General features: G+C 48.6%; 1 protein-coding gene across 2 annotated transcripts; it reads left to right on the top strand.

Annotated features, from left to right (window-relative positions):
- The first annotated feature begins 7,815 nt into the window (after positions 1-7,815).
- Positions 7,816-22,368, top strand: baiap2l1a (BAR/IMD domain containing adaptor protein 2 like 1a). Of its 2 annotated transcripts, XM_076152095.1 has the most exons (15): positions 7,833-7,914; positions 8,047-8,112; positions 9,525-9,600; positions 9,917-10,003; positions 14,237-14,298; positions 15,053-15,124; positions 15,215-15,349; positions 16,825-16,977; positions 17,155-17,298; positions 17,427-17,544; positions 17,646-17,862; positions 18,437-18,496; positions 18,584-18,737; positions 20,887-20,927; positions 21,036-22,368. In XM_076152095.1, exons 2-15 carry the CDS (start codon positions 8,062-8,064, stop codon positions 21,106-21,108), a joined length of 1,443 nt encoding a protein of 480 aa, XP_076008210.1. In that variant the 5' UTR covers positions 7,833-7,914; positions 8,047-8,061; the 3' UTR covers positions 21,109-22,368. The 2 variants fall into 2 exon arrangements, with proteins under 2 accessions (XP_076008211.1, XP_076008210.1); XM_076152096.1 differs by having other exon boundaries at positions 7,816-8,112; positions 18,587-18,737.
- Positions 22,369-22,730: the final 362 nt, after the last annotated feature.

Raw genomic sequence — 22,730 nt, forward strand, 5'->3', positions numbered from 1 at the left:
TTTGCCAACAAATGAATCAAATAAAGAAAAGCTTCTGCAAATCAAACGCACCTTTTGCTGTTTCCTGTGTGTGTGTGTGTGTGTGTGTGTGTGTGTGTGTGTGTGTGTGTGTGTGTGTGTGTGTGTGTGTGTGTGTGTGTGTGTGTGTGTGTGTGTGTGTGTGTGTGTGTGTGTGTGTGTGTGTGTGTGTGTGTTGTGTGTGTGTGTAATTATTGTGTCACAATAGCGAGCCGGATCCTCAGGCTGCTGTGGCTGTGGGTCACACAGCAGGAGGTCCCTGGTGGCATTAACAATGCTGAACAGACGAGCGAGGCCGGAAAGGTCGGGGGTGACGTCACACACACACACTCCCACACACACACACACTTCCCACCCACAGACTGTCCTCACAAAGCCTCCGCTGGGGGATCAACCATCACAATCGATTACTAACACACTGATATGGAGACAAGGCTGTGTGTGTGTGTGTGTGTGTGTGTGTGTTTAAATGTGATCGTTTGCGTGTGGCGACATTTTGAAACTTCATCAGATTTCTTTTCTGGTCTCAATCCCAGAGCAGATGGATCCTTTAGGTCTGAAGCAGCAAGATGACCTGAAGTCCAAACGATGACATGAACAGGAAGCTGGAGTGTGATGAGAGGAAGTGACATCACCGGAGTCAGAAACGTGATTAGTCGCTCTGTGGTCCTTGTTGCCGTAGAGATGTGGTCATTGGATCCTTTACACTTTGCTCTTCTGTCAGGTTTGCTGTTGAAGCTCACATTTGTCCGCTTGCTTGTGACATTCACTCGCCGCCAACGCCATCGCCATCGCACTCCTCTTCTTCCTTCAGGTGATTTTTATGGCCTAACCTCATCGAGCGAAATGAGATTCTTTGTTCTCTTCCTTCAGCCGAGTGGTTTTAGTCGATGTCCTCTGAGTTGCGGCCCTCTTGGCGTGGGAGCTTCGTCTCCATTCAGCCATTCAGAGAGGAACACACACACCGAAGGTCGCGGACAAGACCGTGACCAACCTGTGTTAGTCACTCTGTTCAGTGTGTGAGTGAACCAGCGTCTCTTCCTCCGCTGTGTCAAACTTCCTGTCAATTTCGCTGATAATTTATCTTATATTGTCAAAGCACACACACACACACACACACACACACAGAAGCTTTGGTTTCTAAGCTCAGGGTCGTTGTTTGTGTGCTGCGGTGACGTGTTCATCGTGGCAGCTGCTTCTCCGCGCAGAGCCAGCGACAGTTAATAATGGATCCACAGAGGCGTGTGAGAGTACCGATGAAGATGAAGATGAAGATGTCCTTGAAGGTCTTAACTACAACGGAAATCATCTTGATTGACGTCAGCGCAGGTGGAGAGAGTTAAGGACTTAACCAAACACGGCTCTATCCTACATTTGCACCCATGCGGGAGTTGAGACTTTCTCCTCCTCTTCCTCTTCCTCCTCCTCTTCGTATCTTCTCATCTCCGTGTCCAGCAGGCTGAGCATCACGTCCCTGCTGACACGTTGACTCGTCCCTCTTTCCTCACATTCCATCGCTGCACTGGAAAGCCGAGCTCATACTTGCTGTGTGTGTGTGTGTGTGTGTGTGTGAATCAACGTGAGGCGGCGGTGTTACGCCCGTCATGGTGACCAGACTAACATGTTCCACATATCAGATCTGTGTGATTTCATGGCTCCTACTCGATGGAAAGTGAGACGACAGAAAGCAAAGAATGAGGCCAGAGGCAGCGAGTTTGTTTTCCTGTTTATAACTTTAAATGACACGGCAAACACACACTGTGCAGGGATCCCGATGCCTTCAGGGCCATCGATCACTGCTGAGCCCTGACCTTTATGAATATCTTATGAGATAAAGCCGCTGTCAGTCTGAGCTCATTACCCGATCACACACATGTGGTCTGTGGAGGAAACACAAATGTTACAGGACGTCACTCACAGGCCGCCGGGTAAAGATTAGAAACTAGACTAAGAACAAAACACCAACTCCTGACTGGATTTAGATATTTACATTTGAAAACTTTGATACACACACACACACACACACACTCGTGGCTCCTCTCCTGCTTTAGGAGAGCAGCGGCTGCTTCTCTCCTCTCTCCACGGCGGCGAAGGTGAAGCGGATGTCGGCGGCACCGTCGGCGTCGTCGTTCTTCAGGAAGATGGCGTTGCTGGAGTGAAGCACCTGGGAATCAGACATCAGATCAGATGTGATGATGTCGTCTCCTACTCAGCACCTGCTTGTGGTCGTGTCGTGCTGCCTTCAAGTGCTCCTCATAACCTCAAACTTCCTGGCTTCCTACTAAGATGATCAAATCTATGGCCTGCAAGCTTTGTTCAACCAAATCACCTTTTTTAAACGTATATAATCTCATTAATGTGACGTAACTCTGCAGGGAAACAAACTCCCTCCTACCTGTTGCTTGGAATATCGTGGGCGGCAGGCGATGACGGCGATGAAGGAGAAAGTCGCAACCAGAATAGCCACAGACGCCATGATGAAGATCAGGTGGCTGCTAGCTGCAATCAACATAAAGAAGACAAAATAAGACAGATTTCCATGTTATTTTCATTTCTGAGTCCATTTTTAAACATTTTCAACGCTAATTCAACCGCTTCTGTTCCCCCTTGCCACAGCACCACTGTGCACACTGAGTGAAACAGGCTTTAGGTCCCAGCATAAGGAGGGACTGAGTGACTGAGTTTCAGCTGCGTCACAGTTCTGCTATTCTCTCTCTGAATCCATTGATCACAGCAGACGTGTGTGTCGGCGCCCCTGACACGCCTGGATTCCTTCCTTTCCATCTCTGCCTGTGGAACCGACGCGGCTAAATGCGTGAGTTTAGCCTCAATCACCTCATGACCCGTAACAACATCTCTTTGTTTCCCCTCTTTTCATCTCTTATGGAACTCCATAATGGGCGACGGTTAAGAGAAGAACGCTGAGACCTTGAGAGGAGAAAAGACTGAAAACAAACAAAGAACCAAGGATCAAGACTCCATAATGTCTGACTGACTTTAGTCTGGCTTGTTTCATAGAACATAAACCAACATGTTTACGTAACAAGGCAATGAGTTTGAGGCTCATACAGAATAAGAGGTGACGTAAACAACAAAGAGTTTCAAATTGAGGTTTCATCCAGATTTCATTTTGATTAACGAGCTGATTTGATTTACGTTTCCTTTTTGAAACTGTCTGTCTGACGACTGATCCATTTTTAATGACCCTTAAATCATTAATGTCATGTAAGTCTTTGATTTGTTATTCTTATTAATATTGAATGATTGATCCAATCAGGCGATGAGCCGTGAGCAAGCTTCACATTTATATGATTCAATATCACTAGAACTGATACGCTTGGGAGCAGGTGTGTGTGTGTGTGTGTGTGTGTGTGTGTGTGTGTGTGTGTGTGTGTGTGTGTGTGTGTGTGTGAAGATGATGATGATGATGATAATCCTCCTCAGGCGTATTGTGTGCAACACCAGCTGGTGCTTCCTGATCTTAAACAAGGACTACCGTGCACACTGAGCTCAAAATGTCACTTGTCACTTGTAACTAGCAACGAGCTGATGACATCGCTCTTTCCACATGACCTGCCTGTTGTTGTTCTGAACTGGTTTCATAAGCCAAAGAGGAAACTGGATCCTTACTGCCTCAGAGCTGTCTCCTTCACTCTCTCCTTGCCTCCTCTCTCTCTCTCTAACCTCTTCATCTCCTCACGTCTACATCTCTCTCTCTCTCCTCCGCCTCCGCCTCCACGTCTCTCTTTGTTATCCTGCTGGTGTTGATCAGCCAGTGGGCCTGCAGGTGCACGTCAGCTCACACACTCACAGCTCCTCTTGACGTACAGGCTGAAGGAGGTCTGCAGCTTGCTGATGTCGTTGCGGACGCTGATCTCTACGCAGTGAACGCCGGCGGAGGTGAAGGTGTGGTTCAGCCGCAGCGTGTTCTCAGACAGCATGGCCAGCGTGCAGCCCACCGCCACGTCCGGCACGCAGTCGGGCAAGAAGCGCCAGCACACCCACATGGGAGGGCTGGACACACACACACACACACACACACACAGGTTAGGTGACGCTGGTGGGACTCTGCGATACACAAAATGTCTCCTGCTCACCTTCCATCCACGTGAAAAGCCAGACTGGTGTTCTGAGACAGCTGATAGGTGGACGGCCCCTTCAGCACGATGCTTTTAATGGCATCTGGAGAGGAAAGCTCACAGATCCTAACTCAAGAGGAAGAAACTAGGAAACATGCATTGTCTTCATTTCTGCAAACAATTTTTTAACTCATTTGAATCCAAAGTACAAACCCAGCACTTTCACATCCATGGAGTAAACCTCTGTGATTGGCTGCTCGTATTTGGTGACTTTGATTCCCACTTTCAGACGCAGCGTGTAGTTCCCAGACTCGTCGTAGTGACACCGCACCACCGGCTCCGTCCCGTGGATCACCTCTCTGCAGGAAACAAAGAGGAGGAAGAAGAGTTGCTTGCAGGTAAAAGAAAACAATCCCCCGCACTTCTGCCGTGTTTGATTCCTCGTACCCGTTCCCTAAGTCCCAGGTGTAGGAGAAAGTCGCCGAGCTGAAGTTGTTGTGGGGGTCAAAGAGCTTGAAGGTGGCCTCTGTGGGGATGTCTGAGGCCAGCTCTCCTGTGTCTCTCTCATACGTGGCGTTCCCGTCCATCTGATAGAAAACAAGCTTCCCCGCGATGTTTTCTAATAGAATAAAGCCATAAAGTCCAGCGTGAAGCTTCTGGAACCGCTGGGAAAGAAGAAACGTGAGGCTGGAGGACTCAACTTACCCAACTCAAGCATAGGATCCGACACACCCCGATCCAGGAGGAGACACATCAAGATCAACGCGACATTTCCTCTAAAAGCAGACAGCCAAAGGTAAGGCCACATAGGTGAGGTCATGTGTGTGTTTAGATGTGGTGGATTTTGTGTTTACCTGTCCATGTCTGCTGCTGCTCCTCTCCCTCTGAGCCCAGGGCCTCAAGTAGAAGTCAAGTTGGAAGCAGAGCGGATGGACATGGGGACGAGCGGATGGCGTCTCTGTCTGTGAGGGCGGTCGGTTTGTGTGAGCTTCAGAGCGTATGGACGAGAGCGGCCGAGGCTTGAAATTGCCACCATGTGTTCCAGTCATGTGGCTGAAGAACAACAACCTGCTGTCTGGCCTGCGTCACCGCTCCACTCAGGACCGGAGGACTTTATCTGCTAATGTGGTAAAGTCAGAAAGACGTCAGGAGTCAAAACCTTCTAATGAGGCTGTGAGTAGTTAGTGTCAAACAAACAAGCAGAAGTGAGAGGAGGAATATTGGCAAAATGTCCATTCAGCGCTAAAAACAAAATGTCCACACGAGGGCGCTAACAACCCAAGTTTCAAAACAAACAGTTTATTTAGAGAGGAATGTAATGGGATTAGTTCTAAATAAAGACAAAGAGTTGATATGAAGTGCTACGTTACTATGTCAGTATGGATCATTAAGTGTTATTCATTATTATTTTAATTAACCCTCGTCATGTCCTCCCGTGTAACATACACCTAATTGACCCCAAATTGTTTGACTGTTATCTCAACCATAAAGTGTAAATTTTCAATTATTTTTGTGTCACAGCTTTAGTCTGACTCCAGTCCAACGCATCACCACAACCACAATTGTTTTGTGCAAACTGAAATTATGTCAAATGATGTAGAGTCATTACATTACGGTCATTTTGGCAGACGCTTTTATCCAAAGCGACTTACATTACATTTACATACCACCCTTCGCAGAGGGGGGAGCAATTGAGGGTTCGGTGCCTTGCTCAGGGGCACCTCGGCAGGGGCTCGAACCAGCCAGCCTTCGGTTCCCAAGCGGAAGCTCTACCCACTAGGCTACTGCCTCCCATGTATGATATTAAAAATTGAGAAACAAAACCAATACAAATCTACATTTCTTGTAAACTCTGGTGGTCAGTAACATTATTCACACAAACAGCGTGCTAAAAAGAAAGTCCCTTAACTAACAAAATAACTTTACCATAACAACAAATACTTAAAACTGTACACGCCTGGACTTCCTTGCAGCAAAGGCATCAATAGTCGCATCAAACGACAGCTGCCTGGACACTTCTTGTTTAATACTTATAAGTGCAAGTCCATTTAGGCGCTCTTGAGACATTGTGGACCTTAAATAGTTTTTATGAGCTTAAGCTTGGAGAAGCTTCTCTCAGCTAAGCAAAGCATTGGCATTATGATAAAGTAAGTAGTAAAGTAGTAAATAAACTGTTCATATTAAATGCACCATGCATGCACTTACATTCTTCAGTAGGTGAAGAAGACACTGGAGGATTGTCTGCTGCAGCTTCTGCAGGTGCCTGTTGTGGCTGCACTGATACTTTCTCAGTGCATCTATACAAAAAAGAAGGTTTACATATATTTATATACGCCACACCAGCCCACAATTCTATTCTTGCATAAATTAATGTGGTTATGTGACACTTAGGGATCCCTGTCCGACATAACCAGTGGGTCTGGCGCCCCCTGTAACTCCCCCTGAAACCTCTGGTTACAGAGGGGTTACAGGGGGGACGATCTTTAACCCGGAACCAGTTTTGCGCGGGCGCCGGGAACGTCCGTTGCCGGCTAAAATCACAGACATCACGTTTTTGCTTTTAGGCATGTATCAGAACACACCTGGGTTTAGCTCTGATTATGGAGTGAAGTTGTGCATCATAAAGTCATCTTATTCTATCTGTAGACGCACAATGCAGCCAGGCCGCTACCCCTCCCCCCACCTTTCACTGTAAACAGCGGGTCAGGTTCAGGGCGACAGGTCATGATCTCACACTCACAGATTCAGACCAGAAGTCAAAATAATTATTAACATATTTATTTAAATGTACTTTATGTGGATTGCAGTTTGGCGCCCTGCCCACTAGATGGCGCCCCGGGCGACCGCCCGGTTCGCCCATGCCCAGGGCCGGGCCTGCCTACTGTCCTCTGCGGTCAAATTGACCCCAAAATGGTTTGACTGTTATTTGAAGCATAAAGTATACATTTTCAATTAATTTTGTGTTACACCTTTAGTCGAACTCCAGTCCAACCCATTACCACAAAAATGTCCCTTAATTTTAGAATTTAGGGCCAATAGCGCTTGTTTACATAAAAGTAGGTAAATTAAGGCAGGGATTTGGGCTTCTGCCGCACCCACAAAATGCATGTATCAAACAACCTCTATAAATTTCAGACCATTTGATGAAAGAAAACACATTTTATCAACTTTTTAGTATTGTATGGTCCTTGGGGTCAATTTGACCCCGAGAACATGACGAGGGTTAACCTCTTTCTAAACGTTTTATTTATTTTATCTATTTTCACAAGTACTATGACAGTCTGTAATTTTTCTGATTTATTTTACAAGGGACCGTGTTTGTGTAAGGGAGAGAGAGAGAGAGAACGAGAGAGAGAGAGAGAGAGAGAGAGAGAGAGAGAGAGAGAGAGAGAGAGAGAGAGAGAGAGAATACAGTATGTTGTTCTCTCATATGACTTTTTTGTTGTGGGGCTCCGATCATTTGTGTTCCAGCGCCCCCACCTGGTCAGACGGCGCATCGTCCCTCCTCACCACTACAACACAGTGGCTCCAAAGTGCTTCAGTCCAAAAAGTTTCCAAACCGAACGCGTGATTCACGTTCTGATGAGCTTTTTATTCTCTCTCTAAACGCGTGGATGATACCATTTGTGCCTTACCTCCCGTGACGTCACCCCTCTCCCCTCCCTCTCCCCCTCCCTGCCCCCCGCCCCCTCCGGTCCTCCGCCCTCGGCACTAAACGCACCGTGCGGTCTCCGGCTGTCCCAGTGAGTCCGCCGCGTCAGCTGAGCGTCTCTGTACACACACACACACACACATACACTCACACACATGAGCGCAGGTAGGACGCAGACTGGGAGCAGGACCGGGAGACGGATTTACAAAGAAGAACAGGATTTACCGGACCGTTAACGCTCCGTACCTTTGCTCTTCATCATCTTGTTTGTTTTTTTCTCTGACTTCTGGGACTCAGTAAGAAGCTGCCAACATGTCCCGGGCCCCGGATGGAGTGAGTAGGCTCACTGAAAGTACATACAAGGTGAGTCAAGCCTTCAGATCAGATTATTACATTATTGTTGTTATGTCACTGTGTTACTGTTGCGTGTTTAAGATAAATGTGAGTCACTGCAGGCTTTAGATGTGTGTACCCGTCAGCTCTGAGTTATGGGTGTGGGGCGATGGTTTATACAGTTGTTTTTGCCTCCATGCTGTTTCTATAAAGGTCTTTAATTCTCTAATGTATCCTATAATACAGTTATGTGACTGTGCGTTGTTGTTGTTGTTGTTGTTGTTGTTGCTGTTGTTGTTTTCTGGTTGTTAACAGAGACAGAGAATGTGAGAGCAGAGACACACCTATTTAATTGTTATTATTATGAGATTCATAAAACACAATGAATCCCTGTGAGGTAAACGTGCTGCTCTGTGTCTGCCACGTGATGAAGAGCATAAACATCAATCAGTCCGCTCTCACTGTGAAGAGTCCCTAAAGTGATCAATAAAGTTATCTGATCAAGCTCTATAAACTCATCTAATCCAGGATTATCTCTCTGAAACTAATCAAGTTTGCTTTGTCACCTCTCATACTTGATAACCAGGGTGTGTGTGTGTGTGTGTGAGTGTGTGTTCCTGAGAGTCTGAGGGCCCAGCTGAACGACCTCAAGTCTTTTTAGGGTCACAGTGGGGTTGAAAAATGTTTGAGAGAGTCAGAAACAGAGAAGTAGAGGATAAATGTGAGGTTCAGGTGCAATAAAGCCACAGTTAGAAAGTTAAAGTGAGGATGACTGTGTGTGTGTGTGTCTTTGTGTGTGTGGGTGTGTGCGTGTCGCTTTGGCCTAATGACAAACACAGTTCTGGGGAAGACCTGACAGAGAGAGAGAGAGAGAGAGATACTTTACATTGTGTCACAGTTTCAGCTGGGAGAGAAAAGAAGAAAAAAGGAAAACAAGGAACCAGTTTTTCTTTTTTCCCCTCTCAGCTGTGTTCTTTTCTCCCTGTAAACTCATACCTGCCCCTGCATTGTTCTGCTGAGGGTGTGCCAGGGGAATAGAGACGGGGAGGGGAACAACACTTGATTGTTCAATGGGGAGCGAGAGAGAGAGAGAGAGAGAGAGAGAGAGAGAGAGAGAGAGAGAGTTCATACCGTAAATAGCTTCTACATTGTGCAGGACTTCGCTCTCTTTGACTTTGAGTTATAAAACACACGTGAGGGGGGGTCCAGTTAAAGATTGACAGCTTTATTGTTGCCCGGGGCGATTTGTGTGATATTGTAAACAGAGCTCGGCGTACAAACATTTGTTTGGGTGGTGGGGCTTTACTCTCCTTCACCCACCGACTCCTCTCCAGGGAGAAAGTAGAGATGTAAGAAAAAAAGAGAGAGCGAGAGAAAGTGACTGACAGGAGTGTGTGTGTGTGTGTTTGTTCTAATCCCCGTCCTGTGCCTCCCTGTCCCAGAATGTGATGGAGCAGTTCAACCCGGGCCTGAGGAACCTGGTCATCCTGGGGAAGAGTTATGAGAAGTCCGTCGCAGGTAAAAAACCAAACCAGCTTTATGTGAGGAGTGTGTTGGTTTGGCGACAACAAACAAAGGCTCACACACACACACGCACACACACACGTCAGCCCCACTGTTGAACAGGGCTGGGTCCTTAATGCCTCCATCAATACCGAGCATTGGTTTTCAAGGCAGAACACCCATCCCTGCTTTTAAAGAAGCTTTATCTGCTCAAACTTTCCCAGGCAGAACATTTGATTAGGGCAAGACGTCATGGCATAGCTGTGTAATCTGTTTTGGTGTGTGTGTGTGTGTGTGTGTGTGTGTGTGTGTGTGTGTCTCTTTCACGCAGCCATGACCCTGGCTGGGAGAGCCTATTACGATGCCGTCTCAAAGATAGGGGAGACTGCTACCTTGTCTCCGGTCTCCAGGGAGCTTGGTGAGTTTTCAGCACACACACACACACGCGCACACACACACACACACAGAAATCTCAAAGGACTCCATCATTGTAAACTGTCCGGTTCCTAAGAATGAATCAGAACTGTGACTTTGTTCCACTGCGGCGTTCCTCTACACGTCGCCCTGACAACCATCTTTGTCCCTCCTGTCCAATCACAGAAGCCAGACAGCATCAAAAAGCAATTTCCTCACTTTAACTTTAACACGCTGATAGATTTGTGTCTGCGTGCGATCAAAGCCTGAGATGAGTCACGCAGAGGAACTGATTCCACTCAGGTTCTTCTTCTCTATCACCACCATCATCATCATCATCATCATCATCAAGCATGGACATGTTCTCTGGTCCCGTGACTCAGCATGAATTATTCCATCATGGCTACAAAACTGGAATCTGATCTGTTGCCGTCTCAGGATCCTGATTCTCTGCCGTTAGAGATTCATCCGGTTGTTCTTGTGTCTTAGTCACTCATCGCCGTCTCGTGCATGGAATCAGAGCAGGGCGGTTAGAAAGGGAAGACTACACACACACACACACACACACACACATACCCTGTGCTTTGAAGGGAGAATGAGGACCCGCCGTGAATCTTAACTCCCGTTTCTTAGAATTTGAAGTAAGCTGAATTTTTATAGAATTGACAGGCAGACTGCTCCTTCCTGCAGAATAGTGATCTGTATTCTAGGTGTGGTGGTTGCTGGTGCATCCTTTAAACAACGTTTTGGGAAAGTTTGGTTATTCCCGAGGTTCTGGACTCGTTCCTTGTCTGCCTGGAATGAGCGTCAGTGTGAGAGCGTGTGAATTCTGTCACACACTTGTGCCGAGCGGAGCAGCAAACACACAGAACAAACAAGACAGACAAGAGAGGAAGAGAGGGGAGGAGAGGAGTTCTTCCCACCACTCATCCTCCCCGGCCCTCCTCTCCGCTCGCTCCACAGTTCAGACCAGCCCGGGTGCTTTCATCTTCTCACCTGGAGAAGCTCTTGATGAAGCCAATGATCCGACCTGTGTGTGCAGCCCGATGCCTCGTTCTCCTCCCAGGTCTCTAATCTTGCAAACACACAGATGATTGCAGGTTGGCTGACATCTGTAAATACGTCTAACTTGTTTCCCTTCACCCCGGTCAGGGTGCCATGGCCGCCTGGCGTGCCGCCGCTTTTTTACAAGTCATAGTTTACAGTGGGTGTACAATTAGAGAGTTCCTGTGCGGGGGAGTCTGGGCGGCCTCGGCAGGGAGTCGCCATTCCTATTTGAGAAACGCAGCAGGTACCCAGGGAGAGAAAGTGTTACAGCGGGGAAGAATAGAACCGTCTACACACCCTTCCACCTTTTCTCCCGGCTGTTTGTGGAGACGAGAGCCCGCATTGTTCCGTGACATATTGGGCCGCGACGTCAGGGTCAGATATAGAGTACAGGATGGAGAGAGAGAGGAGGGAGAGAGAGAGAGGAGGGAGAGAGAGAGAGGAGGGAGAGAGAGGCTGCTGCTACTGTTTCATTCTCCAGGCACGGACGCCATCGTATCGCCTGCATCATCAGTTTGTAAGAGGCAATATATCTTTCATTACACACACACACACACACACACACAAACACACACACACACACACCTTAAATGGAAAATCAGGCGCCCTTCATCTTCCTCCCGCTCTGCTTAGATTGAGCAGAATGAAGATGAAATGGTTTTTGAGATATGCAAGAAAATGGATGCAGTTCGTCTCCTTGTTTTGGTTCGGCAGCAGCGTCGCTTCAAACTAAACGCCTCCTCTGTATCCTGAGAGTTCTGAGCACATCAGCGACTCACTTACCGCTCTATAAACCGTGATGTGGCGGCGCTCAGAGGCCCGTCACACTCCGCTCCCTCTCACAGAACTCTTCTTGACCCCCTCGGCTGCTCGCTCAGCATCTCGCCGTCGCCCTCGGCCATTCATCCCCCCGCGGTCATTTCAGGTTTCTGTGGCGTCTCTGTGGATGTCAGTGTAACCATAGAGATACAACATCACATCGTCACAGGTAGGCCGTGTTTGTGCTCTGTTTCCATGGTGATACTTTGGGTTGGAGCTGTTTTATCACTCAGCTGGGGGAAAAAAAACTCTTGTTTTCATTCAGCTTGTTGTAGCATCACTATGCACACAAAGTGAAAACAGGCTATTTTTCTCAGCTTCCTAATTTGCCAGACTGTGAAACACACTCTTGCATTGACATCATGACGTCTTCAACTCCTACACACACATCGTTGATGCTCAGGTTTAAGTCGTTACTTCGAGTTTCGCTTTCCAATTAATGGAATCCATCAGAAAGATGTTAATTAGTTTCGACGGCAGTTCTGAACGAGTGCTCATAGGCGTTTCGGAAGTAATTGCTGCCTGAGGAATGCGTTGGCTTTGAAGCGTGTGGTTAGTAAGAACACCTTGTCCATGGGAGTTGATTCATGTCACCACAACCTCCGTGTCTCAGCGTCACTTGTCTCTCCACTAGCTTAGCGTTTAGCGTGAATCTGAATGACATCACCATCGTGGTTACAGGAAAGGGAGTAGCTTGCCCTAGCTGCGTCTACCTGCGCTTGGAATGCGTGGAATCAAAAGGCCTGATCTTGACTCACGTAGAATGTGTGTGTGTGCGTGTGTGTGTGTTTATTTCATTATGACGCAAGCCAGACAAGCCCGGTGACGCTCGCACTAAATGATTGAACCACATCACACCTCCATTACGTCTCCATGGACCTTCCTTTTGTTGTCTCTCGCAAAAAAAACTGAGTGAAGGGGCGGAAAATGGGCGCAGCTGTCGCCTCTGCACTTTGCGCAATGAGGAAGAGAACTAAAGGCTTGAAATAATATAAAGGTGAACCTGGAGGAGACAAAGGTGCCAGCGTCCGCTCTGCCAGAGGCGTCTCATATTGCTTCCTTGTCGAACGGCGAGCGAGTGGGTGGGTTGTGTTGTTTTGGCACGAGGCATTCCAGCTCATAGATCTGATCGTCGGCTCACCGGGAAGTTTACAGGGAACACACGACCAATTAATGACCTCTGCAGGAACACTTAGCTGACCTAGTAACCTGATAAAGCTTGTTTTAGACGCTGCTATACTTTATCTTTCTTATATTCTATACTATCTGAAGTCATATGAGTACATGGTGGATGGCGGAGTCCCTCAGGGATCTGATATCGGCCCTCTGTTGTTGACAGATCTGTGTTAATCTGGTGAGATTAGTTTATCTCTGCACTCTCAGGCCTCAAAAGGAACCTGAGATAAGATCTATGATGTTATTGTTTCAGTCCAGGTCAAGCTCTGTGTTTTCACGTGTTTAACGCCAGAGAGCAAAACCTGCCGGGGTGATCCCAGTCCAGTCCTCTCCCCTCCGCCCCTGATCCCGTCGCTCTCCTCCACCTCCTCCGCCGTCACGTAGTGTATTATGATGAATCTGCAGGTGTACGTACAGTGGCCCCCTCGCTCGCCCCCCCTCCTCTCTCACCCTCCGTGCTGCGTGTTGTCGGGGGCGTTTGTATAAACGGCCTCAGCCCCTCTCGCTCCAAAGCACAAAGGCGGCATTTTACCAGGGCGTTCTGGTGACCTTCAGAGTGTGATGATGTTGTTGTAGCTGCTGGGATCACAGAAGCGCGGCTCTGTGTCGGCACAGAGACGCGTCGGGATCACACACTGTTCACACTCATTCCTGCTTAGACTGCTGAGTTTCCCCTCTCAAACCGGCTGAGCCTGACGCCGGCGTTCTTCTTCAGGTGTTGAAAGTCAGCCGAGCTCTCCGCCTGCTTGGTTGTCACTCGTGCTGACCGAGTGTGTGGCGTTTTGACAGGTTCTACCAGAGCGCTGCGTCCTCCAGTGAACCTCCAGGTCTAGATTTCACCTCATTGTGATGGAGGTTTGCACTATAAACCGCTGAGTTCTGATTGTCCACTTGTGTTTGCAGTATTGACTGAGTCCCATTGTGCCTCTGTCCTGCGCTGGTCTATCTATGTAACATGTGTATGAATGGAGACTGTTCTGTATCCCAGCGCACAATAAGAAAGCATTTCATAGAGATTACTGATTCACAGCTGTTCAAATATTCTCCTGTGTGACAAAGAGATAAGTCATCTGTGAAATATGCGGCGCCGCCATGACGGCTCGGCGTCGGCCCGTAGATGGAGCGATGGTGGGGAATGATCCTGAGGAAGCTGCTCCCAAAGCTCCTCCATGCTTAACGCTGTGTGTCCTTCCAGGTGGAGTTCTGATGGAGATGGCAGAGGTGCACAGGAACGTTCACCTGGAGCTGGACGAGAACGTGAGTATCCACAAACTACAGGTCCAAACGCAGACCCAGGCCTCCGTCGTCTTTGTTTACATGTCGTCTTTGAGGAACGCCTTGTCAAATCAATTTAATAATGCAGATGAACGAGTTTGGGCCCCTAAATTTAAAACCCGGAAGTCGAAAGGCGGAAGGGATTGATTCAGCTCGGTCAGGTGAATCAGAGCGTCACTACCGATCTGCAGGAGGACGCCAGGCTTCGTCCTTTATCATAATTATGTGCATTAGCCGGACAAAATGGAGAATCGTCCATTTCCCTGCAACCCTTGGAGGGGGAAAGTGTGACAGAAGTGCAGAGACGGAGTGTCGCCGCTGACCCTTGTGCCTTTGGGTGAAATGTTTGGAATACCTGAACGCCTCAGACGCTCATGTAGTTCAGTTTAAATACGGCAACAAGTGAAACACAAGAAGCGCTCTGGAGGCTGGGGAATGTGAACAAAGTGTCTAAAAATGCCAAATATTGCAACAGACGTGCCGCTTTTGGACGGCCGGCTGTGATCTAACAGCTTACACACTTCAGATCTATCGCAAAGGAGAAAGTTGTAAATCTTTAACCTTCACAGGCGGATAAGAAAGCTGAGGCAGGCCGAATCTCCTCCTCTCAGAGAGACATTATCACACACTCCACCGGGGCCTCGGCTCTTATCAGGGCACACACACGTGACTCAGCTGTACATCGTGTGTTTCAATGTGTATGACGGTGTGTGTGTGTGTTTCTGTCTTCCTGCAGTTCAAGAGGTTCCACAAAGACATCATCATCGAGCTGGAGAAGAAGACCGAGATGGATGTCAAATACATGACTGTGAGTGTCGCCGCCTCCGTGACACACGCATATCCATCATCCGCCTCTGACTGATTGATTGATTGATTGATTGATGGATGTCCCCTGCAGGCCACCTTCAAGCGCTACCAGTCGGAGCACAAGCTGAAGCAGGACGGCCTGGAACGCTCGCAGACCGACCTCAAGAAACTGCGGCGGAAAAGCCAGGGGAAGAACTCGTCCAAGTACGAGATCAGGCAGAACGAGGTGAGTGACCAGACCAAGGCGACCTCTGACCTCTGAATTCTCCTGTAGGGGTGCTTCGAAGGTGACAGGCTCAGACTTTGAAGCGTGGTTCAGAGAGTTCTCCTCACACTCACAAGGACAGAGAAGCATCCATCTCTCATGAGCTCTCAGACCAGTTTAAGATGGAAACTCCTTCTAGATTCTTTCCCTTTGGTCGCCCATAGAGACGTTTGACTGAAACTTTACACCCAGAACAGGTTCCCTACTGCATGAAGTGAGCGGATCAAAGCCCAGCTCACATGAGATTTACTCTTTTGTTCGCTTGTTGGTAGAACACAACAAAGAGCAGCTGGTTGTTGGACTGACGCGATGCAGAGAGACACAGGAAGTGCAAAGTTAATCTCCATTCCGGGATCTATAATGAGTCATTAACGAGCTGACGAGTCGTCATAAACCCTCATCTTAAAGATAAGAGTCAGACTTTGAGGCATTACGTCGTCCTCTGGAGTGTTGACATGATGAGCAGCTGTCTTCTGTCATGCTGACGGCTTTAACAGGAAGTTAGCCAAGCTTTTCATTGAAAAGCCAATAAATGGTCGCAGGTTGGAAGCTGGATGTGTTTAGATGCCAGATCTTCATCTCTCTCTGTCTCCCTCCTCCTCCTCACCCTTTGTTTGTTTGTTTGTTTGTTTGTTTTGTCCTCTGGTCTGTGGTAAATCAGTATCTGTCTTCCAGCCTTCCTCTTTATCTTTGCACTTGAGCGGCGGCCCTCTCGAGCCGTCGTCTTATCAGGGCGGAGCCGAGAAGGCCCCCAAGGCTCTCATGGTGAGCCGAAACTCAGGGGGGTGGAGGAGGAGGAGGAGGAGGAGGAGGAGGGGGGCTCGTCTTCTACTTCAGAGGTGTGAATGGCTTTTTCATTATCTGATAAGATTGACAGCAGGTGAGCTAAGAAGGGCGACAAGGCCGAGTTTGCAGCCTCCCGATAAAGAACCAGAGCTCCCAAAGCCTCGCCGAGAGTCTGGGAAGATCGTCTGGGAAATGGAGCGTCTGGGCCGAGCCTCTGACAGAGCGTTGTTGAGACAGAGGAGAGAGAGAGAGAGAGGGGGAGATGGAGAAAGGACTGTCTTTCACAGAGGCCCCTCGATACAGGCAGACTGCTTTAGCATCACCATGACAACCTGAGGGACGGAGGTGGCGAAGAAGTCGTTTTAAAGACTTTGACGTGAGCTGGTGTCAGGGAGGCTCGTCAGCCCGTCTGTGTGGGAGGCTTGTCTTCCTCGCAGACTTGATTTGGTTTCCCGCCGTGCTGTGATTGATCTCCAGCAGCAGGAGACCTCACACACACCGGGAACTAAGAGCAGGGATGTTTGATTAGAGAGACGGTGCATCAAGCTGAAATCTGATCAGATACAGAGGAGCCGTTTACATTTCCTCCACAGACCTCAGACTCCATCTTGTCCCCCCTTCCTGTCCTCACCCTCACCTTGTCTTTGCAGTACATGGAGACTATTACCTCACGGCAGACGGACATGCAGAAGTTCATCTCCGACGGCTGCAAAGAGGCTCTGCTGGAGGAGAAGAGACGCTTCTGCTTCCTGGCAGACAAACACTGCATGTTCTCCTACCAGACCACCAACTTCTACGAGAAGGTACGAGCCGGCCCGGGCTGAAAGCTGATCGCCCGTCCCATTGTTGATATGTCAATACACAACGTCTCTCTCTCTCTCTCTCTCTCTCTCTCTCTCTCTCTCTCTCTCTCTCTCTCTCTCTCTCTCTCTCTCCTGTCTCTCTCTCTCTCTCTGTCTGTCCCTCTCTGTTGTCTCCAGGCCAAAGAGATGCTGGCAGTGAAACTCCCCAGCTGGCAGGAGAAGTGCATCGACGTCACCAAAGTGCCAGACACGGTGATAACCATGATCGAGGGTCTGTCCACCCCTCCTGACCCGCCGACGCTCGTGGAGCGCAACACCAGGGTGAGTGTCAGAGCGAGCCACGCCTCCACCGTACCATGACATCAGGGGATTGAGTTGCATTTCCTGAAACATCCATCTGACTTCAAGAAACTGACGTGAGCTGCTGTCGTCTTTGTCGCCTCTCTCAGAACCAGGTGGGTTCCTTGGTTCCTCCTCCAGCGCCGCCGCTCACTATCAGTCCGCTCGCCAACATGTTTGACCCGGAGCCCAGGTCCCCTCTCACCTCCCCCTCAGAACACCACTCAGGTACGAGGCAGTGTCGCCCCCGCACAATGACATCCGCTCTGGCGACGTGTCCCAGTTTGGCCCGATGTTTGACCCGGCGGCGTCTGTTTGTCTTCCTGTAGATCAGGGCAGCATCGGCGAGTGCAGCCTGTCCAGGTCGGTGTCGCAGTCGTCCGGTCTGAACGTGGCCAGGAAGCAGCGGGTCAGGACCATCTTCCCCCACACGGCCGGCAGCAACGACGACGGCGTGCTCAGCTTCGACGACGGCGACATCATCGCCCTGCTCATGCAGGAGGAGAAGGACGGCTGGCTGTACGGCGAGCTGGAGAGGACGCGGCAGTGAGTTTGACTGATTGAGATTCAGATGGATGTGTAGTCTTACTTTAACTTATATAACTTTACAAAAATTCCTTTACATCTTGATTATATAAGGTTTTGTTAGGAAGTGTGTTGCGCAATATCTGCCCTCAGCATAGCAGCATCTGTGTGCCGGTCACGCCCAAATTAGGTGTATTATGTACTTCCATTCCAGCATATACACAGTCACACAGACACACACACACACACACACACACACACACACACATGTTTGGCATATCTGAGGTGGCTATACTCGTTTCTGACTCGGCTCATGTTAATATCAGGAGCACGTCAGGCATGCTGGAGGTGGCTCGCTCTCACACACACACACACACACACACACACACACACAGAGTTTCCTCGTCGTTCCCTCCATGATGCACAGTTTCGACTTCTATCTCTCCTCGTGTAGTTGAACGTGGAGTGAGCACGTGTGTTGTTCAGTGGCCCTCTGAGTCGACGCGGCTCTGATACGATAAATCACAGGTTTCTGTTTCTTAGCAACAAACCCAGAGCGTGTTCCTGAAGCGTTGTGTCCTCTCTCTTCCCTCAGGCGGGGCTGGTTCCCCTCGTCTTACTGCAGGCCGTACGCCGAGCCGCTGATACTCAACAGGTGAGAACACGTCATGACATCATCTTCCTCCCCCTGAGAGCCTAGTGAGCTGAACCGACCCGACTCTCTCCTGCTCTCCTGTCTCAGCAGCGGTCTGGACACGCCGGTCAGCAGTCCGAGCGTCGCCAGCCTTCAGGAGGAGGACGAGTACCAGCTGGATGAGCCCATGCTGCTGCCGCCCCCGGACTACAGCGACAGCCCCTCCTACAGCACGGCCTCCACGCCCTCGCCACAGAACACGGTCAGTACCAGGCCACACACCCACCCACACACACACACACACACACACACCCAGATGACTATCACACATGAATATATATGCCATTATCATCTGTTAGTTTGTTCATTAGTTTGTTTCACGTCTTATCTTATCAGTGTGATCAGTCATGCGTTGCCGTCGCGCCCTCACCTTGGCAACAGCGCAGCTACAAACACACACACCTCAATCCTGCTAATCACAAATTATGATTCACAAAAGGATTTTATTGACATTTGGGTCCAGTCTAACAGTCAGGAGCCACGTAGTTTACAGTAAAGGAGAGGAAACAGAGGAGAGATATCCTGCTACAAAGAGCTCAGGGTGGAGAGTTTCCCTTGAAAGTTTTAACGACGCCACTTGTCACTTTTTCTGTGAAATACCTGGCTGATACACACTCTGCCTGATACACACTCTGCCTGATACACACTCTGCCTGATACACACTCTGCCTGATACACACTCTGCCTTATACACACTCTGCCTGATACACACTCTGCCTGATACACACTCTGCTTGTGTAATAATAGGGCAGAGGGCAGAGAGGAGAGCAGAGGCGGCTGTTGACTTAATCGTAATAATAAAAAAAGACATCTGAAAAATGCTCCCAGCCAGGTTCTGCCTGGAATGGAGAGAGAGAGCGAGGGAGAGAGAGGGAGGGAGGTGAGAAGGGGGGTTGAGAGAGAGAGAGAGAGAGAGAGAGAGAGAGAGAGAGAGAGAGAGAGAGAGAGAGAGAGAGAGAGAGAGAGAGAGAGAGAGAGAGAGAGAGAGAGAGAGAGAGAGAGAGAGAGAGAGAGAGAGAGAGAGAGAGAGAGAGAGAGAGAGAGAGAGAGGCAGGTTAGGGTCATGAATAAAGGAGTGTCCGGGCTCAGGCTCTTCTCCTCCTCGTCCCTCTTCATCTCTGTCTCTGTCCCCCCTCATCCTCATCATCTCCTCCCCTCCCTGCCCGCTCTGTACTCTGTGTCCTCTGTTTTTTGCTGCCTCAGAGGTTTCACTTTAGCCACAGAAGAGGAGAAGGAGAAGAAGAACCTCCTCTCCCCTCTTACCCTCTTTCACTCTTATTTCTTCTCCTCACACACACACACACACACACTCTCTGGTGTGTGTTCGAGCTCCTGCGCCGTCTTGACGTCCGTCCGCTTTCCTTTCTTTACCTCTTTCTTTCAGGCTGACGCTGCTCTTTAGGTTTGTTATTGTTAACTGTGTGGCAAAGGTCAACGTTGTCACCGCCGCTCTGGGAATGTGTGTGTGTGTGTGTGTGTGCGTGAGTTCAGACTCTCAGGCACTTTGCAGGCGTGGATTGCGTAACCTTTCCCCACATTAAACCTTTGAAATTAGTAGAAAACGAATCCAACAAGTCGGGTGAGACTTTAAAGTTTGAAAGCTTTTATTTAAACATGCTGCCGTGTTAAAATGTGTTTCTGCTTCAGTCTCTTCTGCTTGACTCTCTGAAACTCAAAAGTGTGCTTGAATATGTCGCCCCAAACTGAAGTGATGTCTTTTAAACCCCTTGAGTGCCTTGATGAGCTCTTTCTGTCCCTGAACTCCACACCTGGAGCTCAATCAGCATCAGCTTCTGTAAACAACCCACTTTGTAACCTTCACATGCAGATACACTGAAGCAGATACACACTCCTGAGTGGATGAAAACTTCCTCCCCTCCCTCTCAAAGCTCCTGCTTGTGTGTGTGTGTGTGTGTGTGTGTGTGTGTGTGTGTGTGAAGCTCTCTGCCACTTTCCCCTACAGCTCTCTGCTCTCCAGCTTCTCCCCTCAGGCCATAAAGCTGCAGCTTATCTGACGTGCGTTTGTGTTGCTCAGCTTTATCGCCCTCACGCTCTCTTGGCTGCGAGGAGGCTATAAGGATACAGATTCATCACCTTATAGATCAGGCTCAGATTCTCCAGTCAGGCCTGAGGTTTCCAGCGTACGTACTGTTCGCTCCACAGCGCCGACGGAGGGGGAAGCAGAGAGAACAAATCTTATCAAACCAGTTAGGCCACACCGGCTGTCATCACAGCTGGAAGGAAGGTGTACTTTGTGGTGATTGTGTTTGGGTGAGGAGTGTGTGTGTGTGGGTGTTTTGCATGTTAAGTCACCGTGTTCAAGGGTCGTCTCCTATCTGTGTTTCCCGACAGGTTTCCCTCGTTAATGGCTCCGCAAAAGCTCCGTTTCTCGGGTGAGTGACCGTCCTCGCCCTGTCAGACCGCACATGTACCTGTAGGTGCCAGCCATTATCCCCTTGTGATGGATTTATGTGACTTTTTCCACGATTTCGCCCCTGCAGAGGTGGGAATCCGTTCGCCACAGTCAAGCTGAGGCCCACCGTCACAAATGACAGATCAGCGCCCCTCGTCTGAGACGAAGCAGCGGCGGGGGAGGGAGGATTTTCACCGCTAGCACGCCTTCAAGGGGAAAATCATGCGACATGAGTCCCTCCGTGCCCACACACCTAATCTGATCCTGACATCTCACCAGCCTGCATGCTCGTCTCTCTCAGTGCCGCCCTGCTCCATGGCGGAAGAGACTCACTGCACCTCCTGCCATGCCAGTCCAACTCCATCTCCAACTTAAACAGACTTATAAAATCTCCTTCAGGTTCATTTAAAAGGGGGATTTCACTGATTTTACAAATTCAACTTATGTATCTTAGGGAGCAGAAGGAAGGGAGAGGAGTGTGTTACTGCACCGAGCTCAGATAAAGGCTAAAAAAGCTGGAGATGATGACATTTATAATGGAGGCAGCTTGTAGTCATTTGGCAAGCAAAGACATTGCATTATAGCAAACAAGCCTTATGGAGAAATCTGAGTCAAACTGCTGAGTCAGCTGTAAACTCACTGGGGGTAGAGTGTGAGAGAACAGATCCAAGGTTTATGTCTGAACTCCCATGATTGCGTTGAGCTAAGAGAGTTTGTTGAGTCTGAGTTGGTGGATCATGGAGCGACGGCGCTGAGTCCCACCAGCATCCAGGCTGAAGACTTCCAGACTTAACAACACAACAATGAATACAATTATTTTTGATATAATTATTCTTGTCTTTCTGTTTCCTGTGTGTGATATCCAAGTGTTGTGAGAATGAAGGGAGAGTGATGTGTTGGGGGAAAAGGGTTTGGGCCGTCTGAGTGAAGGCTTCCGGTCTGTTTGTGAGTGATATTTAAATACAATGAAAGAATGTACGCAGCAGTCCGGTGTCCCCTGTGAACACGAGCTCAGTCTGAGCCCTGAAACACTCTTTGATTTGCCTTTGACTGCTAGAATGTACTGTAGTGTGTTCACTGACCTTTTGACGAAGGGGAAACTTTCCACTCCTCATGGCTTTACTGTCGTAGCTCTCCCCGAAATTCCCTCTCCTTCCACTGTAAAGTGTAGATCCTGCATATGATACACACTGTTTATGCAACATTTAGATGTACCTTATGGTAGACATTGCATTGCATTGTATATGTGTATGACGGGTCGCTGTCTGAAATACTGTAGACCATCTGAAACACCTTAACAGACTCACTGTGTGCAACTTAAGATATTATACTAACAGTTATTTCCACATGCTTTTTTCAATGCGTACCTTGTCACTGTGTTGACCAATGTAGTCTTTTTATTTCTCAATAAAAGAAGATAAAGGAAAGGTTTTCAAGGCTGAGACTTTACTGTGGTGAAAGATCAACAAACTTAAGGGAGACAGGATGTGGAATATATGATCATTGTTATTATTAATTATTATGTTTGTACTAAGACACTAGCCTAAATCAGTGGAAACACACTACCTGTAAGTTTAGATTTAGAGAAATACACATTTTTCTGACGTTAATGACCGATTAAACCAGTAAACCTGTATCCGCGCGCCCTCTGCTGGTTGTACCCGAGATGACCACATTACAAGCAATACAGCAGTGAGGCAACGCTTACATCAGCCAATACAAAACTCAGGCACACGTGTACAAAACTTATTAAATATAAAGCGTGACATGAACTTTTCATATT

Source organism: Genypterus blacodes, unplaced genomic scaffold (assembly GCF_046128005.1).
Source record: "Genypterus blacodes isolate CSIRO-AG114 ecotype Tasmania unplaced genomic scaffold, CSIRO-AGI_Gbla_v1 ptg000055l_1, whole genome shotgun sequence".
NCBI lineage: Eukaryota > Metazoa > Chordata > Actinopteri > Ophidiiformes > Ophidiidae > Genypterus > Genypterus blacodes.

Bases quoted from the DNA above. Each gene is read 5' to 3' on its own strand.
- baiap2l1a (XM_076152095.1), top strand. From the start codon at position 8,062: ATGTCCCGGGCCCCGGATGGAGTGAGTAGGCTCACTGAAAGTACATAC. The intron at 8,113-9,524 runs GTGAGTCAAGCC...TCCCTGTCCCAG, and splicing joins TCACTGAAAGTACATACAAG to AATGTGATGGAGCAGTTCAA. The intron at 18,738-20,886 runs GTCAGTACCAGG...GTTTCCCGACAG, and splicing joins CGCCCTCGCCACAGAACACG to GTTTCCCTCGTTAATGGCTC.